General features: G+C 42.8%; 2 protein-coding genes across 6 annotated transcripts in view; both read right to left on the reverse strand.

Moving 5' to 3' along the window:
* Window positions 1–590, reverse strand: part of LOC121525884 (fibroblast growth factor receptor-like 1) — a 34,240-nt gene extending 33,650 nt beyond the window's left edge. For both annotated transcript variants that reach the window (XM_041812078.1, XM_041812079.1), the window contains exon 1: window positions 291–590. The gene's annotated coding sequence lies outside the window, so the exon portion shown is untranslated. The remainder of the gene's footprint in view (window positions 1–290) is intronic.
* A 3,115-nt stretch (window positions 591–3,705) lies between these two features.
* The window catches only part of zfyve28 (zinc finger, FYVE domain containing 28), a 28,519-nt gene continuing 8,746 nt past the window's right edge, over window positions 3,706–23,478 (reverse strand). Inside the window, exons 1-14 of one of the 4 annotated variants that reach the window (XM_041812767.1) lie at window positions 21,210–21,450; window positions 13,766–13,906; window positions 11,480–11,617; window positions 11,092–11,294; window positions 10,863–10,952; window positions 10,642–10,731; window positions 10,449–10,550; window positions 8,803–10,347; window positions 8,105–8,200; window positions 7,476–7,639; window positions 7,277–7,393; window positions 5,810–5,911; window positions 5,594–5,697; window positions 3,706–5,519 (exon numbers count right to left, since the gene is read on the reverse strand). In XM_041812767.1, the coding sequence (XP_041668701.1) occupies window positions 5,388–5,519; window positions 5,594–5,697; window positions 5,810–5,911; window positions 7,277–7,393; window positions 7,476–7,639; window positions 8,105–8,200; window positions 8,803–10,347; window positions 10,449–10,550; window positions 10,642–10,731; window positions 10,863–10,952; window positions 11,092–11,294; window positions 11,480–11,587 (2,853 nt within the window). In that variant the 5' untranslated portion in view covers window positions 11,588–11,617; window positions 13,766–13,906; window positions 21,210–21,450 and the 3' untranslated portion in view covers window positions 3,706–5,387. Of the gene's footprint in view, window positions 5,520–5,593; window positions 5,698–5,809; window positions 5,912–7,276; window positions 7,394–7,475; window positions 7,640–8,104; window positions 8,201–8,802; window positions 10,348–10,448; window positions 10,551–10,641; window positions 10,732–10,862; window positions 10,953–11,091; window positions 11,295–11,479; window positions 11,618–13,765; window positions 13,907–21,209; window positions 21,451–23,478 lie in introns of those variants that run through there. The other 3 variants (XM_041812768.1, XM_041812765.1, XM_041812766.1) reach the window with 3 other exon arrangements.

Genomic DNA, 23,478 nt, shown 5'->3' on the forward strand with positions numbered 1-23,478 from the left:
AAGTCTAGTTTTAGGGTCGACAGTCTCTTTAAATGTGTATATACACTTTTAAAAATACAAGTTTATGTGATGTCAGTGTTATTTTTATATCGTCTAAAAGAAAAAGAAGCCAAAATTAGCTAACCGTTAATAAAAAGGTCCGTTTTTGCTAGTCAACCTAGCTAGACTAACAGTATTTACCAATGATGCTGCTCACTTGTAGCTCGGATAGGCATGCAAAAAGAGAGGAAAGAAAGGAAAATTACAAACAAAATGAAAGACATTCAAGAATAACTTCTAACATAACATACCTTTTTATTCAATGAATAAAGTCAACCTTGTAAACGCCTTTTGACAGAAGTCCTTTCAGCTACGGTCCGTGTTGAGTCCATGAATCAAAAGTGAAGCGGTCGACTTTTAACCGACCTCTACTGGACTAGCGCGCGCTCGTCTTTTACAAAAAAAAATAACGGTTCCGCGGCTAAAATATCAACCGGAGTCATCCATTTGTCGTAATTAAAGTTACAGTTTTTAATATGTCAAGAGTCAGTCCAGTCTATGAACTCCGCTTCGTCTACTAAGTGACTTTTCCAGAGCGCACACAGCGGAGACTCGTCGTCCGTCCCAGCGCTGCAGCTGCGGGCCAATCACAGGCAGCGGAGACCGGACACATTTAACTCTTTATCTCTCACCCACACAGACAGATCACTTCATCACACAGCGATTATCTCACCGCTGTCGGCTTAACGTATGAGAAAAGAGATAACAGCTGTACAGATTATAGCTGAACAGCTATCACTGCAATACTAACTTCGTACGCCAGATTTTAAGTGAACAAAAAGGTTACAGAGCTGCAAACTTTAACCAAGGTAAAAGCAAATTTGATTTAGGCGTTTTATTACGACCAGTGCTTCACATCAAAACATTAACTTAAAGTTGAAGTTTTACTCTTTCCATTTCCAGCGAATTAAAGAATGTTCTATATAAACTTAGCACAAAAAGTAAGGAAATTTGTGTTTGGTAGATTATTTCTTTGCTGTCACAATGCTTCTTGCCAATAAATCTTATACAGTTGGAAAGCCGGTTTATTTCCCTTTTAAATGGTGCCACATTTGTAAGGATCATGCATTTGTGGGATGAGCAGCAGAGCTGAGTATGTGGGTTGCGCCCATGAAAAATGAGCCAAATCTTCTCTGCCAGTGCCAAATAGCTTATTTTGCTGTTGCTACTGACTCTTGTTTTGAGCTTCTGGTTCCCCCAGGTGCTGCCAATCAGGTTGGATCATAAGATCAAAGTGTGGAGAAGATGCGGAGAACAATATGCTGATTGCTGCACTGATAGAGTAACATCTTTTGGTGGAGGCAGTGTGATGGTGTGGGGCATCTCCCTCACTGGAAAAACAAGGCTTGTCATCATTGGAAGCAATCTCAATGCAGAGAGATATTGAGATGAGATTCTGCAACCAGTGGCAATCCCATATCTCCCCAGTCTGGGACCGAACTCTGTCCTCCAAGATGACAACGCTCGCCCCCACAGATCGGGGTTTATCAGAGACTACCTCCAGAATTTGGGAGCGGAGAGGATGGAATGGCCTGCCAGCAGTCCTGACCTCAACCTCATTGAACACTTGTGGGATCAGCTTGGGTGTGTTGTTCATGCCAGAGTGACCAACACAACCGCATTGGCTGACTTGTGACAAATGCTGGTTAAGGAATGGGATGCCATCCCACAGCAGTGTGTGACCAGGCTGGTGACCAGCATGAGGAGGAGGTGCCAGCCTGTTGTGGCTGTGTATGATTCTTCCACACACTACTGAGGCTCCTGTTTGTTGAATAAATAAACTGTTAAACTGCCAATATGTCTTGTTTCTTCAAACTTCAATCATCCAATCCACTAAACACCAAACAAGAGTCAATTGCAGAAAAAGCTGTTTGGCACTGGCAGAGAAGATTTGGCTCATTTCCATGGGCGTAACCCACATACTCAGCTCTGCTGCTCATCCCACAAATGCATGTTCCTTACAAATGTGGCACCATTTAAAAGGGAAATAAACTGGCTTTCCAACTGTATAAGATTTATTGGCAAGAAGCATTGTGACAACAAAGAAATAATCTACCAAACACAAGTTTCCTTACATTTTGTGCTAAGTTTATAAGATTTAACTTATCAAAATATATGGTTCACGAGTGTATCTGTGATAGGTAAATGCCACTTAAATACACATTATGAAGAAGTGCTGCCACCTAGTGGTGATTATAAAACAGTCCCCAACACAATCTCAAACAGTTTTAGCAACGTGATGTAGTCAAGTGATTGTCGAGTGTTTCTGAGGTGGTGGTTATCCCTGCACGTTTCTTCGGGCAATGATCATCAACTGGAGGCCTCATCAGGCCCCCAGAAGATTAACTTCTGCATTAACTTAACAGTTCAGGTGCTTTGAGTATGCACTTTTCACTGCCTAAATGTTAAATTAAAAGAGCTGTTTCCTTCATGTTTTTCACCAGCCGGGATGCTGCATATTCACTTCAAACCCCATGATGCCTTTGAGACTTCAGAATGTTTTATTTGCTCTTAAAACAAGGAAAAAAAAATAGGATTTTTTTTTTTCCAAAGCTAGAGATATCAATTTTAACAGTCTTCAACTATCCGCAGAAATGAAAAGGTATCAGTACATAAATATCTCAGTATCTGGCTTGATGATTCATTTACATTGAAACACCATATTGAACATCTTGCTGCTAAACCTAACCAGAAATTTGGGTTTCTGTAAAGACACTAATCTAATTTTTCATTTTAAATAGAGGAAAAGTTTGGCTGAGTCTATTTTTTCGATCTGTGCTGGATTACGGTGATAATGACAGGTTGCTGCTTCCACACTTTTATGTTTAGACTGTTTATCACTGCTCTTAGATTCATAACTGAGGTCCTTATAACACTCATTGCTGTATTCTGTATTACAATTTTGGTTGAACTTCTCTGGCTCAGAGGTGTGACAAACATTTGTATCTTTAATTTGTGACAAATCCCTCAATGGATGTACATTATTTTACATAGTATATATATGCAGAGCTTGACCACTGCACTTTACCAAACTCAGTCTACTAAAATGTGTAATAATTTCTAACAAAGTCTCAAGATTGATACACCAACTCCCTTGGGCAATCTTAGATGATGACCTCAAGTAATTTCACCACAGTGTGTAATAATTGTACTATCGCCCTTTCTTGGTTTGTTTTGTCTTTTTATAGCTCGACATCATTATACATGAGGGAAACCTCAATGATTTTCTAGACTTAAAGGTAAAATAGATAAATACAAACTGATATTTCTGAAAAAAAATAGCACATTTAAAAATTAAGAAGTATGATCTGATGCAGTTATAACATGTCACTCCGGTTCAATTGAAAAGCTAAGCAATTTAGGAAAGTCGGCATGACTAGGCTGATACAGACAATGCAAGCAGCAGGAAACGCCGAAGAATCATAGCTAAAATAGCTCCAGGTGAAAAATTGGATTTATTGGTACAACACTGGTTAAATAAAAATGCAGATCGTTAGATTGATTGTCATGTTTATATTACACATGTATATATATTTTATTTTATAGTATTTCTGTTGGTCTGCCCTCAGATAAATAAGACATCTTTCTCAACTGAACTATACCTAAATTAGTGTAATCAATAAGAAATTCATAGCAGAAAATAAAAGAGGAGAGGTTATCAGTCAATATTTTTAACAGGAAAAAGTACTTTATTCAATATACATTGCATTTAAAACTATATAACATTATTTTTGAATATTTTACACAGCTCTTATCATGAAAATGTCCAGAATTTTTACAAAATAAGACGAAGCTCTGAAACAATAAAAGTATATCCCGCCCTTTCATTACTGCATGATTTCTTGTATTTCACATAAAGTAAATTATAGCTTCATACATTATTTTTGTTCTTTATAAAAGAAAAAAATCATACCTTCCCAAAGTAAGTGTGTATGTTTTGATAAAGTACGGCTGATCAGACAAAAGTGAGTGACTTTGATTATGTAATGCCTGAGGAAACTGCTTTAGAGTCATAGCAGAATGTAGATGATTATATCAGGTTTATATTTGAAGATTGGCTAGTTCTGACCATTCAGATGAATAAACTGCTAGTACGTGACAATGAGCACAGAAAATACTTAATATGCTGTTAATGCAATGGAAGCAGATTCAAGAGCAGAAAAGGAAGTCAGGAGCAAATAATTTGCTCCTGTTAGATGGTACCATATGAGCCAAAGAATAATTTAGTGAAAACCCTAATCAAACTTTTATCTAAATAGCAAAATGCTGTTTCTAAAATGTGCAGCATCACCGCAGTTAGTCGCCACAATATTGCACTATATCTAATATGAGGAAGAGAAATCAATGGGCAATAATTAGCCTGTAGTCTGCAGGCCTGCCCCTGAGAAGGCCTCTGGATCAGAACAAATTGTACACATGATGCCGAGTGCACAGCGTGAAGAGAGGTCAACCCTCCACTAGGGGGCCTTCAAGGCCTTACAGTGACAACTAAGGAATCCCTTTAATCCATCTCAGAGTGCAGCCAAGTCCCCAGCGAAAGCTGCACATACCATGGTGCCACTGTTAAAGCAAAGGCACAGCCTGATGCCATCAAGAGGTGAACGTGTTAGACCCCATCTCACAAGTGATACAGAATTACACATTCATTGCCAGTAAGAGCATGGAGGAATCTTAATATAAAAGCTGATGGTTTTTCATTTTTGCTTCACTGGGACTGGTAACATGGTGATGATTGCTCTCCAGCTCCCATATAAGTAGCAAAAGTGTACTGAAGACATTGTAGTGTAGCTTTTACCAGATTTATCCTTATTTACATGGTTATCATGACTTACATTCATTAGTGAAATCCGAGTCCCGTGGGAGCTCTGGCACAAATGAAGGAAGCTTGCTAAAGCAATAATAAAAAAATTGTCACATGTCCTTTAAATTATACCCAAAGCAACAGATCAAACCAGGTGGCTGGCTCTGAGTTTGTGCTGCAAACTGCTACTGAGGACTGTTGCACAATGCCAGTTGAAAATCTGTTATTGCCTGTTTATCTCATCTCCCTTTTGCACCTTATAGTGTGACAGGCATTTGTGAGTCATTTGTGAATGTTGCCTTTGTGCTGAAATCACACCCTTTGGTTTGCAGTGACGCACCAATCTCTGTGAAGCAACAGAAACAGGTTGACTTGCAGCTGTGTGTCTCGAGTCTGCTCTGTCATCTTTAATGGTCTTACTCTGAAGCCCTGCTGAGCTGGAGCAATGACAACCATTAAGTTCACCAGAGCAGTTTGCTGTGTACACAGCCTTGGATTTGTCTGTTGCATATGCTCTTGACTGGGTGCTCTCAGCGATGATCAGGGGTCAGATTGTGGCCTTGTCGCTGTAGAAGGGCGTGACGTGAAACATGTAGCAGTGTGTGCAGACCCTCACAGGCTTCACCTGACCATACCGGGGCAAAGGAGCAGAATGGGAGGAGCAGCGGGAGCAGAAGATCTGAAATGACAGTCATTCATCAGTTACTGTCCATATGATGTCAACATGTCTATATTATTAGTTTGTCCTTGTACCTTTCCGCAACTTCTGCAGTGATGCTTCCGGCGGATGACAGTGAAGGGGGCCTTGCAGGCAATGCAGGAGTTACAGGCTTCATCAGGGACCCAGTCTGGAGGGTCTACACAGAGGCAATCAGAAAAACAAAAGTAGGTCTGTCATTAGTACAACTTATGAATTAGGCTGACATTCAAACTAAACTCTGAGTGGGTTGGTTTTCTAGATTTGCTGACCTTCAAACTGGCCTTCTCGGGCCTTTGCTGCCAATTCTGAAGAGGAAATTGTCTCCTGACATAGAGCACAATCCTCTAGGACTGCACTACGCAGAACAGGACCTGTGGGACACCACAGAAAAAAAGGTCTGTGATAAATTTGCACATGTAAGAAAACCGGTGTACAGACATTCAGCAGTTAAAGCAGATTCACAATATACCCACAGTGTTCCAACATGGCTTTGAAAAACAACATGCTCCAATGACCTCTTCAGTACTGATTGCTAATACTTTTTCATGTGATTATACCCTAACTTCTATTAAGAAAGTCCTTCTTATAAATACTGGGTAATTCTGTCTAGTCACCGAGCTGGCATAATCTTGGGGGTAAAAGTATGATTGGTGACTGGTTGTTGTTGGCTGATTTTCTTTTTTTAAGAATTAGAGGGAGGACAGAGGAGGACAAAGGACAATCGGAAAGAGGGATGAGAGAGCTGGGGGAGAGACATGTGGGACAGTGCCACAAGCAGGATTTGATCCCGGGCTGACTGCATACACGGGGCACGCCTTGAACCACTAGGCCCTCTGCACCCCAATTTGGCTGATTTGACAAGAAAATAATGAGAAAAAAAGTTGTTAATGTCAACAGATTTCTACAAAGTAATGTCAATTAAACTAAAATATGTAATGTAAAATAAGCGACTGCATAAGTGTTCACTCCCTTTAGAGTGACTGACCTAATTCAAAAGAGGTCCAGCCAATTTGTATTAGTCGGCTCACAATTAGTGAAATGGGGATCACCTGAGTGTGGTGAATGTGTCTCAATTGATTGGAATATAAAGACACCTGTGGCTGGAAGGTCCAGTCACTGGAATCAGTATTCCTGGCTACCATTACACCATGAAGACAAAAGAACGCTCAAAGTAACTAAGAGAAAAGGCTAATGAAAAGTATAAGTCAGGGGATCAGTACAAAAAAAATGGCAAGGCACTGATCATCCCCTTGAGTTCAGTTAAATCCATCAATAGAAAACGGAAGGAATCTGGTACATGTGTAAAGCTGCCTAGAATAGGCTACACTTACAAACTGAGTGACTGTGCAAGAGGGAGACTAGAGAGAGAGACCACCAAGACACCTATAACTATTCTGAAGGAGTTACAAGCTTCAGCAGCTGAGATGGGAGAGACTCTGCATACAACTGGTCCTGCACTCTTCATCAGTCAAAGCTTTATGGGAGAGCGGCAAACAGAAAGCCACTGTTTCACACAGCATTGTTTTTATAATACAATATAATAATAATATGGGGTTAACATAAAAATATAAATTCTTTATAAACTATTTCACATTTAACTACAATATAGAGGCCAATAAAACACTTTGCATTCTTACAAGTTCGGTTAAAGAAACTTAAAGTTACCTCAACACACTTTTGGATTCTGTTGGTATAATGTCAAAAAGGAAAATAAATACAATGTATGCTTTTCTCACCTTTCTTTTGCTTATCATTGTCACCCTGTTCACACTTTGTTGCCATGACTTCAAACAGAGTCTTCAGAATGCTGCGAAGATCACTAGCATAGTTGGTCTGCAGCTGATCAGCGACACCTATATCACACGCACAACGCATATCAGCACAGGAGAGACGTAGAGATGAATGGAGAACAACCAAGGCAGAGGAAGTTTTTACCTGATATACAAACAAAGAGACGGTGGATAAGGTCGCTGCTGCTGTGAAAGCGGGATCGGATCTTGTTCCTGGCTGCCATCTTGGCATCTTGTAGGGCCAGCTGGATCTCCTGATGGTCCAGGTCTTCTGACATCCCAGAACTGGGGGTCAGGCTGCTGACAGGACTGCATGGAGTGATGATAGACAGTCAGTATTCTGTCCTCTTAAAATGAAATGCACAATGTAGGTTAAAATCTTTAACCCAACAATGGCAGCTCAAGTAAATCAAAAGGAGAGAAATCAACAAGTGTCCCAACTATTTCTTTAAAAATTACAAAAGGCAATATTTCTGTTATCACTGAAGATACAGTAGAGCATTTCAATGGAAATCTCAACTCCAACATGTGTCTAATCAAATTTACAGTCTAAACCAGGAGGCAAATTAATGCTGTCACTTCAAGCTCTTTGGGGAAGGAGTGACTGACACTTCAATCAATGGCTGAATGTGAACAAAGCTCTGCATAAAGACTTGAAATGAACAAAGCCATCTTTTCATTTATCAGGCAAGGACTTCTTTGTCTTCATCAGAGTGAGGGCAGAAAATAACACTCGCAAGCATATGACAAACACTTCATGATTAATGAGTTTACCTGGGGGTGTATGCACTGCTTGACAGACTACATGTGGTGACCGACACACTCTCACAGTCACTACCTGACACAGAGCTGAGGGGGGAACTCTGAAAACTAAAAACAACCAAATCAAGAGTAAATAAATGTGCAGAAAGAAAAAAGACAGAACAAAAACAATGGTGAAAGAAACACAAATTATGATACAGGTGTAAAAGGGAATGTGCAAAAGAAACAAAAGGGATGTAAATAAATGATTTGAAGCTCCTGAGGGGGACTTCGTTTGAAATTAGTTTTGCTGCCCTGTAAAAAAGCACAACCTCTCAACTTTTAGCTGATTTTGTCCCATTCCTCTGCAAGTGGCGTTTTTTTAAAACAAAAATTTTATCATGCGTTCTTTTGTAGATAAAATGTGACACATTCAGAACTTCTGCGTGGAAAATGTTGACTTTGGAATGCAGGGTTTATCCCTTCATGTGAAACCGATCCCACTCCAGTGGTTTCAGACATTAAAAATAACTTTATAGAAACGGTTTATTCTCCTGCTGGTGGTCTTGTTTGCTATTGTCGATCAAACAGAGGCATCAATTCTAATTTTTCTTTTTTATAAACAGCTAAAAAAGGCCTAAAAACTCAGCAGGAGCTTTAAATGAAATATAATACAATAATAATAATACAACACCAACATAATTAAAAATTATTTAGAAATGACAGCACACCTAGAGCTCCTTCTGCTGTCCTCTTTAGTGTCCCTCTTCGGGTCTTTAGATCCTGGTCTGGCCTTCTCCATCTCCTTATCCCTCTGTTGGCCTCCACAGGCTTGCTGCCTCTTTTCAGTCTCCATTTGCTGGCTGTACACAGAGGGTCCATCCCCTTCACTGGAGCTACAGTCCTGTATGTGGTGCCCCTGCCCCTGAGGCCCTGCCAGGCACTTCTCACAGAGTACAGAGTTTGAATCCTCCTCCAGGATTTCTGCAGAGCAGCGGGAGGAAGGGGGAGTCAACTGGGCAAGCTCCCCCTTACTGTGAGGCTCATGACCTCTTGGAGGGAGCCGGCAAGCAGATGATTGGATGACAGTGCTGGGTGCTGCTGTTTTACAGTGTTTGTCTAATCCCAAGGCAAGACCTAACCCAAGTCCATTGGTCTCAGTGGTGATGGCATCCTCATGGCCGTCCTCACAGCTCCCACAGCAGACGCAGGAGTTCAGCAGGCAGTGAGTGGCCACCAGGGGACCACAAGGCTCAATCTCAGAGGGAGCAGGCCGCGGCAGAAGCAGCTTGTCTACAGCCAGCTCTGATAAGCTAGGTGAGCGCGGGTTGAAGATGACAGTGGCAGACAGCTTCATCCCACCCATGCGGTGGGCGATGACCTCTGCTGTTTCAGATGCTGTCCCCTCCAAGCCCATGTCCCACCCGTTAGTGTAAGGCAGAGGTTCTGAGCCGGGAGCAGCGGTGCAAGGACGGCGCTTTGCATGTGGACAGTGTGCATTGTGGGTGCGTGGTTGAGGACATGGCTGCTCCGAATGAGCCTCAGAGAGCCAGCCGTTCCTGTTTGAGTCCGGCCTTGGGCTCAGTTTACGCTGCACAGGACGAGATGCAGACTCTGGCTGTTTGGAAGGAGAGGCAACACAACCGTACACCTCTCTTGAGATGCTGGTGATGTCACCTGCTGCATCCAGGTCATCCATGAGGAAGACCCTGTCCTCCTCTTCTACATAAATACCTGTCCTTCCCCGGCTCACCAGGAGCCTCTGGGGCGAGGCCTCTGTGCTGGAGGCCCCACTAGAACCTCCTGCTTCTCCTCTACTTGGTTGATGTGCTGGGGACTGACCCTGGCTGGGAGGTGACAGCAGGGTAGACATCTCATCTCCTACACGGTACACCATCATGTTGAGCTGCTCAAGCTCCTCCTCATCGTACTGCATGGAGCATGCCAACTCAGCCTCCTCCGCCTCCTCGCACAGCATGCTCGACTCCTGCTCTTCCCTCCCGCTCTCTGTTTCCACCTCCTCCCAGCCCTTTTCCACTTCTGCCTCCTCCTCCTGGCTGGGACAGACAAGCAGACCAAGATGCTTCTGCTCCCCCTCGCTCTCTCCCTTGGAGGTGTCATTAATGGGTTTGCAGGATGAGTGGTTATCTTGGACCGGAGCTTGTGAGCTGTTTGTGGCTAGTGCCTGGCCTGTGGACAACTCCCCATCCTGAGAGATACACAGGTTCCTCTCCAGTGTAATCAACTCCTCTTCTGTCAGCGTCTGCAGTAGGTCTCTGAAAAAGCACCATGAGATCATTTTAACATATTGATTAAGGAAAAAGATCATTTCAAAAAATGACAAACATTTTTTTTGTTCTGTAATCCCAAACTTTACCTGATTTTTTTCAATAAAGTGCGAAAAGGTCGGAAGAGCTCAGACATGTCCTCTGATTTCCGGTCAAGGTTGAGAGGTCCCTCCGAATACACAACCAGCCCACTACAAAATAATGTTGAAATTCAGTAAGAGGGCAGGAGGGATTAGAAAACAAAGAGTGGGCGGAGAAATGGGGAGGACAAGCAACACTTACCACACAATGGCTAGTCTGGGAATTGTAAACATCAGAGCGGGTTCATAGTCATCGATCATGTCCTGTGTGAGGTAGCCCAGCTTCAGGGCCCTGAGACAACACAGGGGAAAACGTCACAATAAAGAGAATTAACCACTTTATCTCCAGGAACGATTTAGATTCCACTAAAGTCCAGATGAAATCTTCAGTGCTGTGTTGGCTGTATTCCTCTGTGAACTCACCTCTCCACAGTCTCACAGAAGAGCACAATCACCTCCTGCTGTACATAATATTCTTTGGGAGACTTCACAGGCACCATGGCTGACACATAACTGGCCACGGAAGAAAAAAAGAAAAAGGCTTTAACAGCTTTGTTTAATGTTTTAGAACAAATGTGCACCTTGAGAGGATGATAAATGGGATTTACTCTTGTTGCAAAAATTGCCAATAAGGTCCAGATCCTTCATTTACCTGAGCTCAAACTCAGCAAAAAGGCTGTCGAAGTGTCGCAGTGCGTCCTTCATGCGGTCTGTGTACAAGTTGAGGTCTCTCAGGGCCTGGTCTCTGGTGATGTTGCGTACCTCCTCCAGGCTGCGAGTAAGGTCCTTTGCCAGGGGCCTCATCGCTATACTCTCTATCTCCCTGTTCATGATGATGGAGCCGGCAGCCAAACACTGCACAAGAGGATGTAAATCATAAATGATCTGGCCTTATGCAGAAAGTAACCTGAAAAATTTATGTTCAAAATAATGCATTTGATGATTAAAAAAAACACCACATTTATAGAAATAAAATGAACTTGTATCAGAGTTGTGAAATATTGTTTTCTTCTGCACTGACACTAAAGGGAATACTCTACCTCAGCCCCAAACCACAGCTGCCCTGCCAGGTTGTCATGGCGAATCTCCTCAGGGAACTTGACGCAGAAGTCTCTGTTAGCCCGGTCGTTGGGGATACATTCATCCATGATTTGATTGATAATGTTCAACACATTGTCCTGCAGATGAGCACAAGAGTGACACCAAACTAAATTTAACAAACTAGTTGGAGGGAAAAACATGAGTGAAACAAATATGTCCGGGAAAGCAATCCTCTGAGTTGTTTACTTTAACTAATGTGTGTTAATAATCCAAGCATCGCCTCATTCAGGAGGGTCATTGTACTGTAGTGTTTAAAGAGCATTGATTAGGTAATGAATGAAAACTATCTGACAACACAGGAGACCATTATGGCCCTCGCAGTTACATTCTCTCTCAATAAAAACACTAAACTGAAGCCCATAATTCCAGCAGTGAAAACGCAGTGTCACACACAGTGAGAGCTAATCAAGAGCTTATGTGCCGCTGGCATGTACAACAGCCATAACAATGACTTACAATGAGCTTTTCACTCAACCGCAGCTGCACTGTGCACTGTAATCTTGTCAGGCACAGCACTGCGTCTTTCTCTGCTCGCCCCGAGGAGAAAGATTAAAAAGCTTTGAGAAGGAGAGCTTAACCACTGATTCCTTTATGGCTGCACACTGTGTCTATGTTTGTGTGTGTGTGTTACTGTGTCCTGAACCCGTCTGAGAACCATCCCGACTGTCTGTGAGCATCTCCTGGCAGGGGACACCGATGAAAACCTTCTCTTTGTTTGAAATCATTCAAAAGTAGTGACTCTTGCATAATACCTGAAACCCCAGAGTCACAAAAGGCACGTTTCTCCTTTTTTTCCCCAGCCTTTATATATTTTTCTCCAGTCTAGTCTGTGTATACTGCGTAACTCAATCTTTGTCCATCTCAAAACACACATATTCGCTTGCCTGTTCCAGCAGGCCGCACTGTAAGAACAGCCGTGCCAACATAATATGAGCAGCATGCCAGAAACCCCACAGAGGCCCGTGAATAAGAGCTGATATCTGCAGTGGCAGGTTCAAGTGCAAAATTTTGGCTTGAGTGCACTTGCCTTCCATTCTTGGGGCCTCGGGGCTGTGGGGTATCATGCTGTTTAAATCTGTCTCCAAAAACCCTCGAGGAGGCCTGCCACTGAAAAGACTCATCTGACATACAAGGGCTGATGGCTGGGAAACATTTTTATTTAGGTATCCACAAAGGCGCGGATGTCAATTAGCCATTTAAACTGCTATAAAGCTCAATTTGAGATCATTACAAAATTAACGTTAAAGGAGAATCAGAACAATAAAAGGAGAAAGAAAAACAACAACAACAAGGTGACAGATTGGCATAAGAAGGATTGAAGGGGAAGATACAGAACAGTCAGGGACCAAGTGATGACCTTATTAAATGATCCTCCCCCCTGTGCTGTGGCAGTGGGGGAAGGCTAGGGCACCACGGGCCAGATGACGACCTCCCTTCACCACCTCCACCTCTAACAGCATGATTCAGTATGGCAGCCATCAGTCATGCACAGGCTACATTTCCTGAACTCCCCTCAGCCCTGACACAACAACCTGAGATGATAACCTGCATCACTACTTATGAAAAAAACCTCTTTTACACTCAGGTCCTGACACTAGATTTTTTTGTTAATCTATCAGTGTTTGCATTACTAAAAAAGAAAAAACATTTTTCACCAAAACATTTTCATCTGATCTCATTCAAAGTTACTGAAAGAGCTGCTTTTGTAACCTGATTAACTACCTAATCAGCATGGCACACATTCCAGTCCAAACAAAGTCTACTCATGTCATCTTATCAGCAAAACTGTTAAACTGATAAGAAAAGTCGGCCAAGCTATGTTTAGAAGGGCAACAGTCATATAATAATGGCTGTGTTAGAAAAGGGGATGATAAAGGTGCTTTCTGTTTCTAGCTTCCAGGCCAAACCAAGGTCCAGACAGGAGATTACATATCCTCATGTATCCTAAGCTTTACAGCAGTTTTAGATACAAAACTTCCATGAAAGCACATTATAAATGGATCACTCAATAGTGGATATGAAAAAAAAAGAAAAAAAAAAGCAAATTTACATATTTTCTATCCCACCAGCTGATCAGTTTTAAACAGGCTTTAAAATTTGTGAAACTGTCCTTTAACTTTTCCCAGCTCTAAAGAGTATATTTTCTATCACACACCACCACAGCTAATTTAAAATTGTATAATTTAGTCAAGTAAGATGAAAGCTAAAGAGAGACATTTGCTGACCTGACAGGAGCGGAACTGGTTAACCAGCAGGGTACATCTCTGAGGGTCCTTCCTGCCATCGAGGCTGTCCAGCTCGGTGGCCACCTGATTCAGCTCTTCATCAGCGTAGTAGAACTGGGCCAGGAGCTGAGGGTCCGTCCTCTGCACGAAAACACAAAGGTGGGACAGTTAAAATAGCATTATGGCAGTTTATTACAAACAACACAGTTAATGAAATGTACTGAATTTTGATGATTAATTCCTCTGACTGAAAACAGTTTACACTCCCTGAATGTTAAGTAGGACTGAGTTTGAAAATGTCTTTTGCTCATTTTTTGCATCAAAGCTGCAACACAAGATTATTTTTATTTAAGATGAAGGCATTACAGATGGGCAAATGGTGAAAAATTACAGTCACACTCTTTCAAAGCTCATGTCAGTATATTTTTAACCTGACGAACAGTCCACACCCCAATATACACTTAATTTATAACAGGGCAGTATTCCTGGCTACCATTACACCAAGAAGACAAAACAACACTCGAAGCCACTCAGATAAAAGGTTATCGAAAGTATAAGTCAGGGGATGGATGCTAAAAAAATTCCAAGGCACTAAACATTCCCCAGTGTTCAGTTAAATCCATCATCAAGACAGAGAAGAAATATGGCACATTGCATATCTTTGTTTAATTGACATAACTTTGTTGAAATCTGTTTTCATTTTGACATTGAAGAGTTTTTTGGTCAAAAACATCAAAACCATATTAATCATGATTGATTTACAAAACCAATAAAAGGGCAAAACATCCAAGGAGAATGAGTTTTTTATAGGTACTGTATAAACCTACTCAAACTTCACATTTTTAAAAAAGCATAAATGTAGAGAGATAGTTATTCTGATTCTGACATGTCCTATTAGTCTTAGTCACAAATGCACTCTCAGCACATTAAAACAGCTGAAGTTGCTGAAATTTAGTCTTGAAACTCTTTGATTCGGCTTCAGTTAAATTGCAACAGACTTATGAGCCAAAGGGGTAGTGTATTCTTTAATGGCTGGTTATTATTAAGCCATTGCCAAAAATATCAGAGCATCGACAGCTGTGAAAACTAGTCACATCTCAAAACTAGAAAAGCACTCTGAGAGCGCAGACCTCTGCCATTAGCCCTATCTCCCAATAGTACAGAATCCTTCAAAAAATTCCTGGATCCAGATGGTGATCCAGATCACTCCTAAAATCTATTTAGTTCTTCCTTATACCATTTCTGACATTTCCCGAAAATTTTATCAAAATCTGCCCATAACTTTTTGAGTTATGCTGCTAACAAACTAACTAACTAACTAACTAACTAACCCTGCCAATCACATAACCTCCTTGGCAGAGGTAACAACACAGTTTTCATACAGGACACTGTAAATATGAAAGCAAATATGACTTCTTTTTCCGTCTAACCAGAGTGCAGACCAGGTAAAGCAAGAATAACTTCAAGTCTTAAGAGGGCATGCTATGTTCTCCTGTTATCAGGGGGATGACTGGGACTGAAAGTCATGTCTTTTCTTAACTGTGAGTTATGAATAAACTTCAAACCCTTCTCAGTGATCTCATGATGTGGGTTAATTATTTATGTCATGCATAGAGTAAACAGAAATAAAATAGAGGGAGGAATATACACGTTGATCTACTCTATTTTAGTCATTTTGCTGCAGGTATGAAGCCTGGATTTATTTACTGTATAAGGGAGAACATTAACATGAACACTGTTTAAAGTTTTGTGTAAGTGTCATGCAAAGACAGCTGCAGCTTGATGCTTGGTGGTTTGCTCACTGTGTGCACGCTGACACATGAATAACATATAATGTTCAGCAGGTCTCCTGGTTACGACAATATTGTGCTTCTACAACAATGTGGTGTTAACAGGTAGACCACTTAAGTCAGGGCAGGTCCACACACTTCAATTGTAATTCAAGATATATAAAGCTGATCTAATGCAAATAAAACACAAAACTTAGAAAGGAAAGGAAGCACAACATAGCCACATACTGCTGATCCTAAGAGACAGAAATAAAATCAGGTAAGTAGGACACTGTATAGACCAGCTTAATAACAGATTGCACTCCTGTTGGCCGAGTATTCTGGTGATTTATGAGCACAGGGCAGAGGTTATACAAACTGACATCCAAACATAAACAAACTCTCCACATGCATGGGACAGTGAATGATAAAAAAGGCATTTATTCTGACAGGAGGAGTTAACAAAGGTTAATATGGTGTGAAAGCCCCCCAGAAGAGGAGGCGTAATTAAAGAGCTTGTCCCTGGTAGAAGATATCATTATCTCCCACTGTGCTCTCCTTTGTGTGTGTCTAGGTGTGTGTGTGTGTGTGGAGGTAACTGCATGGTACTACTGGGTAAAGCTCACACATAGCCACAACACACACAAAGAGGTAGGGATGAGACACAGCAATAATGTAAACACAACTATTGATTATTTGGATCACTTACGAGAAATTGAATTAAAATTTTGCAGGATTATCAAGATGCTGATTTCTAAATCGTGACACACACCTCTGAGGGAGGGCTCACGTTGATCGAAAAGGTTAATGGTTTGGAAAATGGCGACCACATGCCAGCATGCATCATCACAAACCCCATGAACCCGATGACAGTGCAGGAGCGGGAGAGGACAGCGTGACTGTGCAGGCTGGGAGAAGGTAGAGCTAAACAGACTTGTTTTCCTGCCTTGACTGTCTAGAGATGCGTTTTCATGAAATCAAACTGAATACTGGTATTTACAGAAAAAGCTCTCACAGGACCTTTTTCCCTGAAGTTTGCAGCGCTTCCTGTTGCGTGATGCTCCCCCCGTGGGCCCAAGCTTCTCTCTCTGAATATGATACACGGTGCTGTTCCCTCACTCTCTCTCATTAATAATGAAACAAACAGCAAGGAGAAAACACAGGGAGATAACCTACAGCTGGGGTACTTGTCGCATTATTTCTGTGAGGGGGAAAAAAAGATTTTGGATGTCTTAAAGGTTATTTTGAGGATCTAGAAATACATCAGTATAAGAAAGAATCCAGCATGAGGAGGGAAACATCTTGACATTAGATAACCTTTATTTTTTGGTACAGTCATACTTTTGTGGGATGGTGATGCAGTTTAAAAAAAGATCATCTCTGGTACAGCAATTTAATTGACTTACCAACTTTGTTGAGAAGAGAAAAGTCTATAACATTCACACATTTTGTTCATAAACATGCATATTTAAGGTTTGGCCTGGTCACATTTAGTGAATGAATTAAAGAAAAGTCATTAAATCTAAATAAAAATCTGAAACACAATTGCAAATATACCACTTTTTCCACACTCTCCTTCAGTGTTCTCTTTTAACAAGGTCACAGAGACACTGTATGTAAAAATAATCTATGGAGAATTGGGTTAGACACCCACAGTACTGTAGCACGCAATGGGCAGAGAGATGACTGTAAATAGTATTATTCATCATCACATTGTTGTTATAATAATGGAAAAATGGAGTGGGTTTTCTCTGAGTGTGGAAGCACAAAGGAAATCTTAATTAACCATAAGGAAGCAAAAACATCCTCCAAAAAGCCAAGTATAATCTCTAAACATCAGCAAAGGCAATGATATCACCAGTCAGGAGTCAGATTTGACTGAGCATTTCACAACTGCACAACAATGAGTGAGTCGAAGACGAAAATGTCAGGATGACCAAACTGAAACAGAAGTGGAAGACAGAGAAAGACTGTTATCTAGACCTACAGTGGTGGCATTCATGTTGAGATTTATGAGGCACACAGACACACCAACGCTGACAGAGAAAGAGAAGAAGTACTTGAGACAGACACCCTGTTTTAGCCTCCTCCTGCTGCATTCCTCACACAAGAGGCAACATTCCTAAAGCGTTGCATCATGGGGGAAAAGTCTGAGACAGGCATAGCTCCAGACGTGCTGATTTACTTCCTAACGTTATCCAATAGTTTATAGAAGTAACTGATCAAATATTAGGAAGAAGTATTAAAAGTTTAAAAAGAATTTAAAAGAAAACAATAATGTTATTTAAACAGTAGTGCACATACTTTATGATGTAGATGTCTACTTTGGCCTTATCCATTACACCAGTGTATGAATCAGGAGCTCTGTGTACAATTTGTTCATAAATTCAACCTTAGCCTAGTTATAACCACACAAAGTAGTTCTCACAGATATAATCTGTTACTTAACATTTGCATCTTATACATGACACACTAACTTTGCCTTTCTTTGTTGGCTTGGCTTCACATAGCAAACTAGGCCCACAAAAAAGGCAGAGTTAGCTTGCTTATACAGAATTAGTTTTTCAAAAAATATGCAAATTTGAGGGCTTGCCATGGCCACGCCTTTCGACTAATGAGAAAGTCCTGAATAACTTTTCATCATCCATGTCTCATCTACCTCTACCTTTTTGCTGAAGTACAAGTTGATCGGATCAAATCCCTCAGAGGATTTAATCCAGATATGACCCCTGGAACAGGGCAAAAATACCCCAATTTTCACTAATTTATTCAAAATGGCAGATTTCCTGTTGGAGATAGATCCCTATCCTCTTTACAAAACATGTAAGACCTGTCCCTCCACGGCACCAGGGCAAGGATGCACTGCTGTGACACTTGGAGCTTCCGGTGTCTGTGCCGTTTGGCATCCAAGTGTAAGCTGTTCAGCCATCTCTGCAGAGGGTGCAGCAATAGCAAGCCCAGCAGAACAACGGCAGACACCGATGTTAGTTTGCCCAAGAGATGGAGGAAAGAGACGTAGGGCAGTAGCCCGCCCCTCTGAAAAAGAAGAAGGAGGCGCAGAATGTCATCCACGCAGTGAGGAGACGGACATGCCCTCATGGTTGTTGTGTCCAAAGCCACACCAATGAAGGTTTTGATCTGGGAGGGGTTTAGATGGCTTTTCTCCAGGTTTACGTTGAGGCCCAGCTGGGCCACATGGGAGAGAAGGCGGGCTGTGTCCTGGACCACCTGAGCCCGGGATGGGGCACAGATCAGCTAGTCATCCAGATACGGCAGAATCTTCATGCCTTGAGACTGCAGGAGTGCAAAGGCTGCCATCATGCACCTGGTGAACACTCTCGGAGAGAGGGAGAGTCCAAATGGAAGCACTTTGAACTGCCAGTGGCGGTCTCGATATGCAAAGCGCAGAAACTGCCTGTGTTGTGGTGCAACTGGGACATGAAAGTAGGCGTCCTTGAGGTCTATGGACGTAAACCATTCCCCCTGAGCAACAGTTCGTAAGACATCTGCAGTGGTTATCATATGGAACGGTAACACTTACATAAATCTGTTGAGTCCCCCCAAGTCCAGTATTGGACAGAATCCACCGGTCTTTTTCGTGACGAGGAAGTAAGTCGAGTAGAAGCCTCTGTGGTGCAACAGAGGATCTACAGCTTCGATTACGCTCTTTGCAAGTAGGGTGGATAACTCCTGGTCCAGCGCTAGGGCTTTCGCCAGGTCGCTGATGATTGCTGTTTTGACTCGGCCAGAGGAAGGGGGCCAGCGTCGGAACTGTAGCTTGTACCCATGGGTTAAGGTGGAAACCACCCAGGGGTTCGAAGTGTGTGCAGCCCAATATTCGAGCTGCTAGTGTGAGCAGTACCCAACAGCAGGCCCCAAGACCTCAGTCTTGGCCCCCCCGGCCCCTAGAGGCCCTGGAGGGGGGGGGCGGGTAGGATCGAGGGGGTCTGTAGGACGAGTGGGCAGTGCCATTAAAGTCCCCGGCATGAAAGTCCCTGGCCGGCCTCTGGGCAGGATGCGGAGGCCCACGCCAGCCAGTGGAGAGAGTATGTGGTGGTGGGTGGGCTCGAGGGGCAGTTGAAGGGCCCTTGGGCCTATTGGGGGGAGGCATGCTTCTGCTGAGACCTGAAAGCTGCTGCCTAGTCTCTCTCGCTGCATCATGCATGGCAGCCAGGGCTCGACCGTCAGCTGAGAGACGGGAGTGAGTCCTGGTATCTCTCCAACAGGCATGTAGCTCCCTAAGGTATTCCTCTGAGGGGGGAACCACAAATGCAGTGGAGGCCCGCCTGCGCCTGAAGAAGGCTCTAAGGAGCTGATTCAGCCTGTTGAGGTATTTCCAGCTGCAGGCGCTCTAGAGCCATACACATGGTGGCCTGTCTGGAGCCGTCCTCGACCTCATTGGGTGAGCTCCGAGTTGAGGAATGGGAGCCCGGCTCAGATGCTAGGGAGACGCTGTCCCCCGCGTCATCACAGAAGTGAGAGGCTGAAGCTGCCAGTGAGAGGACATCATCCTATGGGACCAGCACTGGCATGGGTTGAATGGCCACCTCTGCATCTTCCAAAACTGAGGTCCCCGACTGGTGAGCTTGGAGGAGGGACCTCATCTCTGCCAGCTTGGCTTACAGTCAATACACATTGGAAGAAAGTTTACAATCCGTCTTCACTTTCTTCTTGACAGGAGCAGCTGTAGCAGCTTCTCCGAAAGCAGCCCGGCATCTTGAACGCCTAGGTTGGGCTGGAGGCAGCTGGCCTGATGCAGGGAGGTCGCCCTCATCTACTGAGGGCTCAACCTGCTCCAATCTCGCAGCTCTCAATGCTAGAGGCATGTAGCTGCAGTTCATGCATGGGTTTTCCGAGAGACCCTCCCACTGGTGGTCAGGGCCGAGGCACATCGGGCAGAGGTCATGGCCATCATCAGCCTGCAGAGAAACTCCACAGCCAGCACAATAATGAGACTCGTCCATTGTGGCCAACGCTACCGTAAGCTGAGGGAAGGGGGCCTAAAACGCCACCTGCACAGCAGAGGTAGGAGTGACTAGTTGTCTGTTCGGATGTGACCGTGAACTAGGCCATTAAAACCGTCAGCTGAGGGAAGGGGGTGCGGGTGCCGCCTACAACAGCAGAGGTTTTAATCAGTCCTCAGCTGAACGTTTAAACACGTTTGATTCTGGTCAGCTTGAGCCCGGATGCTACAGGAAATTACTAGCTGCTGGTTCAAATGTGACTGTGAGCTAGGCTAATAAAACAATAAGATGCAGAGGGGAGCGCGGACGCCGCCTACAACAGCAGAGGTTTAAGTGAATGCTCCGTCTACCTTTAAACACGTTTAATTCCGATCAGCATGAGTGCTAATGGTTAGTCTACAACTGGTTAGCTGCCACTAACCAAACAATTTTGGCCCCATAAGCTGGAAGAAGAGGGCACGTATGCCGCCTACACTGGCAGAGGTTGCAATAATTTAACAAGAACAAAAGTAATGTACCCGTTCACTCAGCACGAAGTAATAATAACCTCTAACGTTACAAAATAAAGTACTCACTGGTGCCAGGAACATGAAGCGTAATGCTGCCTTTACTGTTGAAGGTTGTAACACAAACTTAACTTTGGCTGACTAGCTTTTGTGAAACACAGCCACTAATTTGCCAGGAAATCTCATCAAAAACGAACACACATACCTTACATCTGTAGAGGGGAGTCAGAGGCTACCTTACCGGTGTCAGGTACAAACAAAACAAACTGCTCCCAAAAGAGGGATAGACGCCATCGCAAGCCCTTGGAGGGCGAAGACTTCGCTGCTTCGACCGACACGGTCCAAGGGCTACTAGCAACTGTTACTAAGAAGTTCAACAAAAGTATTTCTTCCTGTAGTAAGCTCTGTACCATTAGCTTTGGCTAATGCTCCGAAGTAGGTGTGAACTGCACGCGAGACGAAAAAAGGAACAGAACCTCAGATGACATCGGAAGATATAATCTCTCTTGGGCCATCCAGAGGTCACAAGTGACGTTGTTGGTATACATACCCGAACTGTGCATGCGCGAAGGGAATATTCAGTGCTTTAAGCACCGCCTCTGGCGGTCAGCAGGGATGAAAAAGAACTGCATTTAGAAGAGGATCTGCAATGTTTCATGTATTGTTTGGCCGTGTTTGAAAGCTACAGTCTGTAAGACCACAGTGACATTCTGATTACATTGTAAATCACTTCTGTTTAGAAAGGACTGACAGTCTTTTCATTTAGAAACAACACAGAAGTCTACAGATGCAAAATTCACTTTCTAACAGCTGGTGCAGCAAAATCCTGGATTACTGCAAAAGTCAAAGGAGAAATTCTGCTTTTACATCACGCCAGACTCGACACAGCTAACACCTCTAAATTGGTTATGAGAGATACACCAAACAAGTCATAAAACAGACTAAGCCTTTGTTTGAAATTCAAATCCAGACTTAAAGCTCTGGACTGTAATTTTTATCTTGTAAGGACGAGTCAGTTCTGATGTTAGAATGTGAAAGCACAAAGGAAGCTGTCTGTTGAAACAAGTGTCTGTTTTCATCTGATTACATAACAAATGTTGGCACAGAGTGTTGGCCTTGACATTTACTTTATATGTATACAGTAAATGTTTTAAAAAAAAGGGATGAGGGCTTAATGTGCAACTGTTAAACAAGCTGTAAATCAAACTTCATAAATCAGATAGAAAATTACAAGAACATGTGAAACAATAAAAATTACAGGATAAGTAATGCTCAAATTCAAAAGCTGAAACAAAGACCTTCCCTCATAGAGTATAAAAAATGTTCTATGGAAGTAAAGAGTGTTATCAGCTGTGTACCTGACTCTTGAACTTGTCGATTGCGTCATCACCACCAATGACAGCCCTACCTTGTCTAAGTGAGGAAATGATTCAGCAGATTCTCCTCTCGTCCCCTGTGGCGTGCCTCTCCTGTTTTACTCCTGCTGTCAGTCGTCCTGCTCGCCCTCTCTTTGAAATGACTCAAAAACTCTCACTCCTATGTGGTCACAAAGGCTTCATTCCAGACTATTAGGCACCCACAACCTCATCCAGAGTGACAATTACTGCTAAGCCCCTTCCATCTTGTCATTTCACAATGACTCTGAAATTTCTGTCACTTTTGTTTAACATTAAATCAATAACAGGTGCTGCTGTATGACTCTTATTGAAACGTGTTACTGAGAGATGCTGGCTACTCCACGGTCTGCAACATCTCCTTGAGCCTGGCTTCATTTCTATTCAGACTGTGCAGATGATAGAGGCTGTCAGCCTAATGCTTCATGAGCATCCATAGCATTGGTGCATGCAGACTGAGCCCACTTATGGGACTTATGAGAAACCTTGCCTCTGCCCTCCATACTCTATTCCAGGCTCAATTTGCTGCCTTCTGGCCTCCTTCCAAGGATCAGAGGCGAATATCGTAGGGGGGAAACCAGTTCACTCAGCTTCATCCAGTCAGTTGGCAGACTGGCAAAAAGCAGCCGGATACAGTTCATCGCCTTATTTATTATTCAGGACTCAGCATAAAAGCCCAGGTGGGAGTGAGCCAATCGTTTTGGTAACAAACAAGTAAACTTTCTCTGCCATTATTTATATTTAGTTCAGCAGAATTAAAAGTATTATCATCCTAAAAATGCAGTATTCAGATGTGTTGAGTCATTCCTTTCATTTTTAGCCAGCATCAGGAGTTTTTTCCTCACTTTCTTGTGTTATCTGCAGCAGCCGAGCTAGTGATGGAAACCTTTCAGGCATAAACTGTCTTAAACTAATGTGCAATCAAATCATTGGCACTGATCACTAAATGCAGATAAATATTCCCACACTAACCATGTGAAACGGATTCTAAAGCAGATTCAACTTAATATACTCAGAGTGGTCTGCACATCTGGACTGATGTTATAATCTGTGTGTTTCTCTCCACAGAGCTGCTCTAAT

The sequence above is a fragment of the Cheilinus undulatus genome, linkage group 18 (assembly GCF_018320785.1).
Source record: "Cheilinus undulatus linkage group 18, ASM1832078v1, whole genome shotgun sequence".
Lineage (NCBI taxonomy): Eukaryota > Metazoa > Chordata > Actinopteri > Labriformes > Labridae > Cheilinus > Cheilinus undulatus.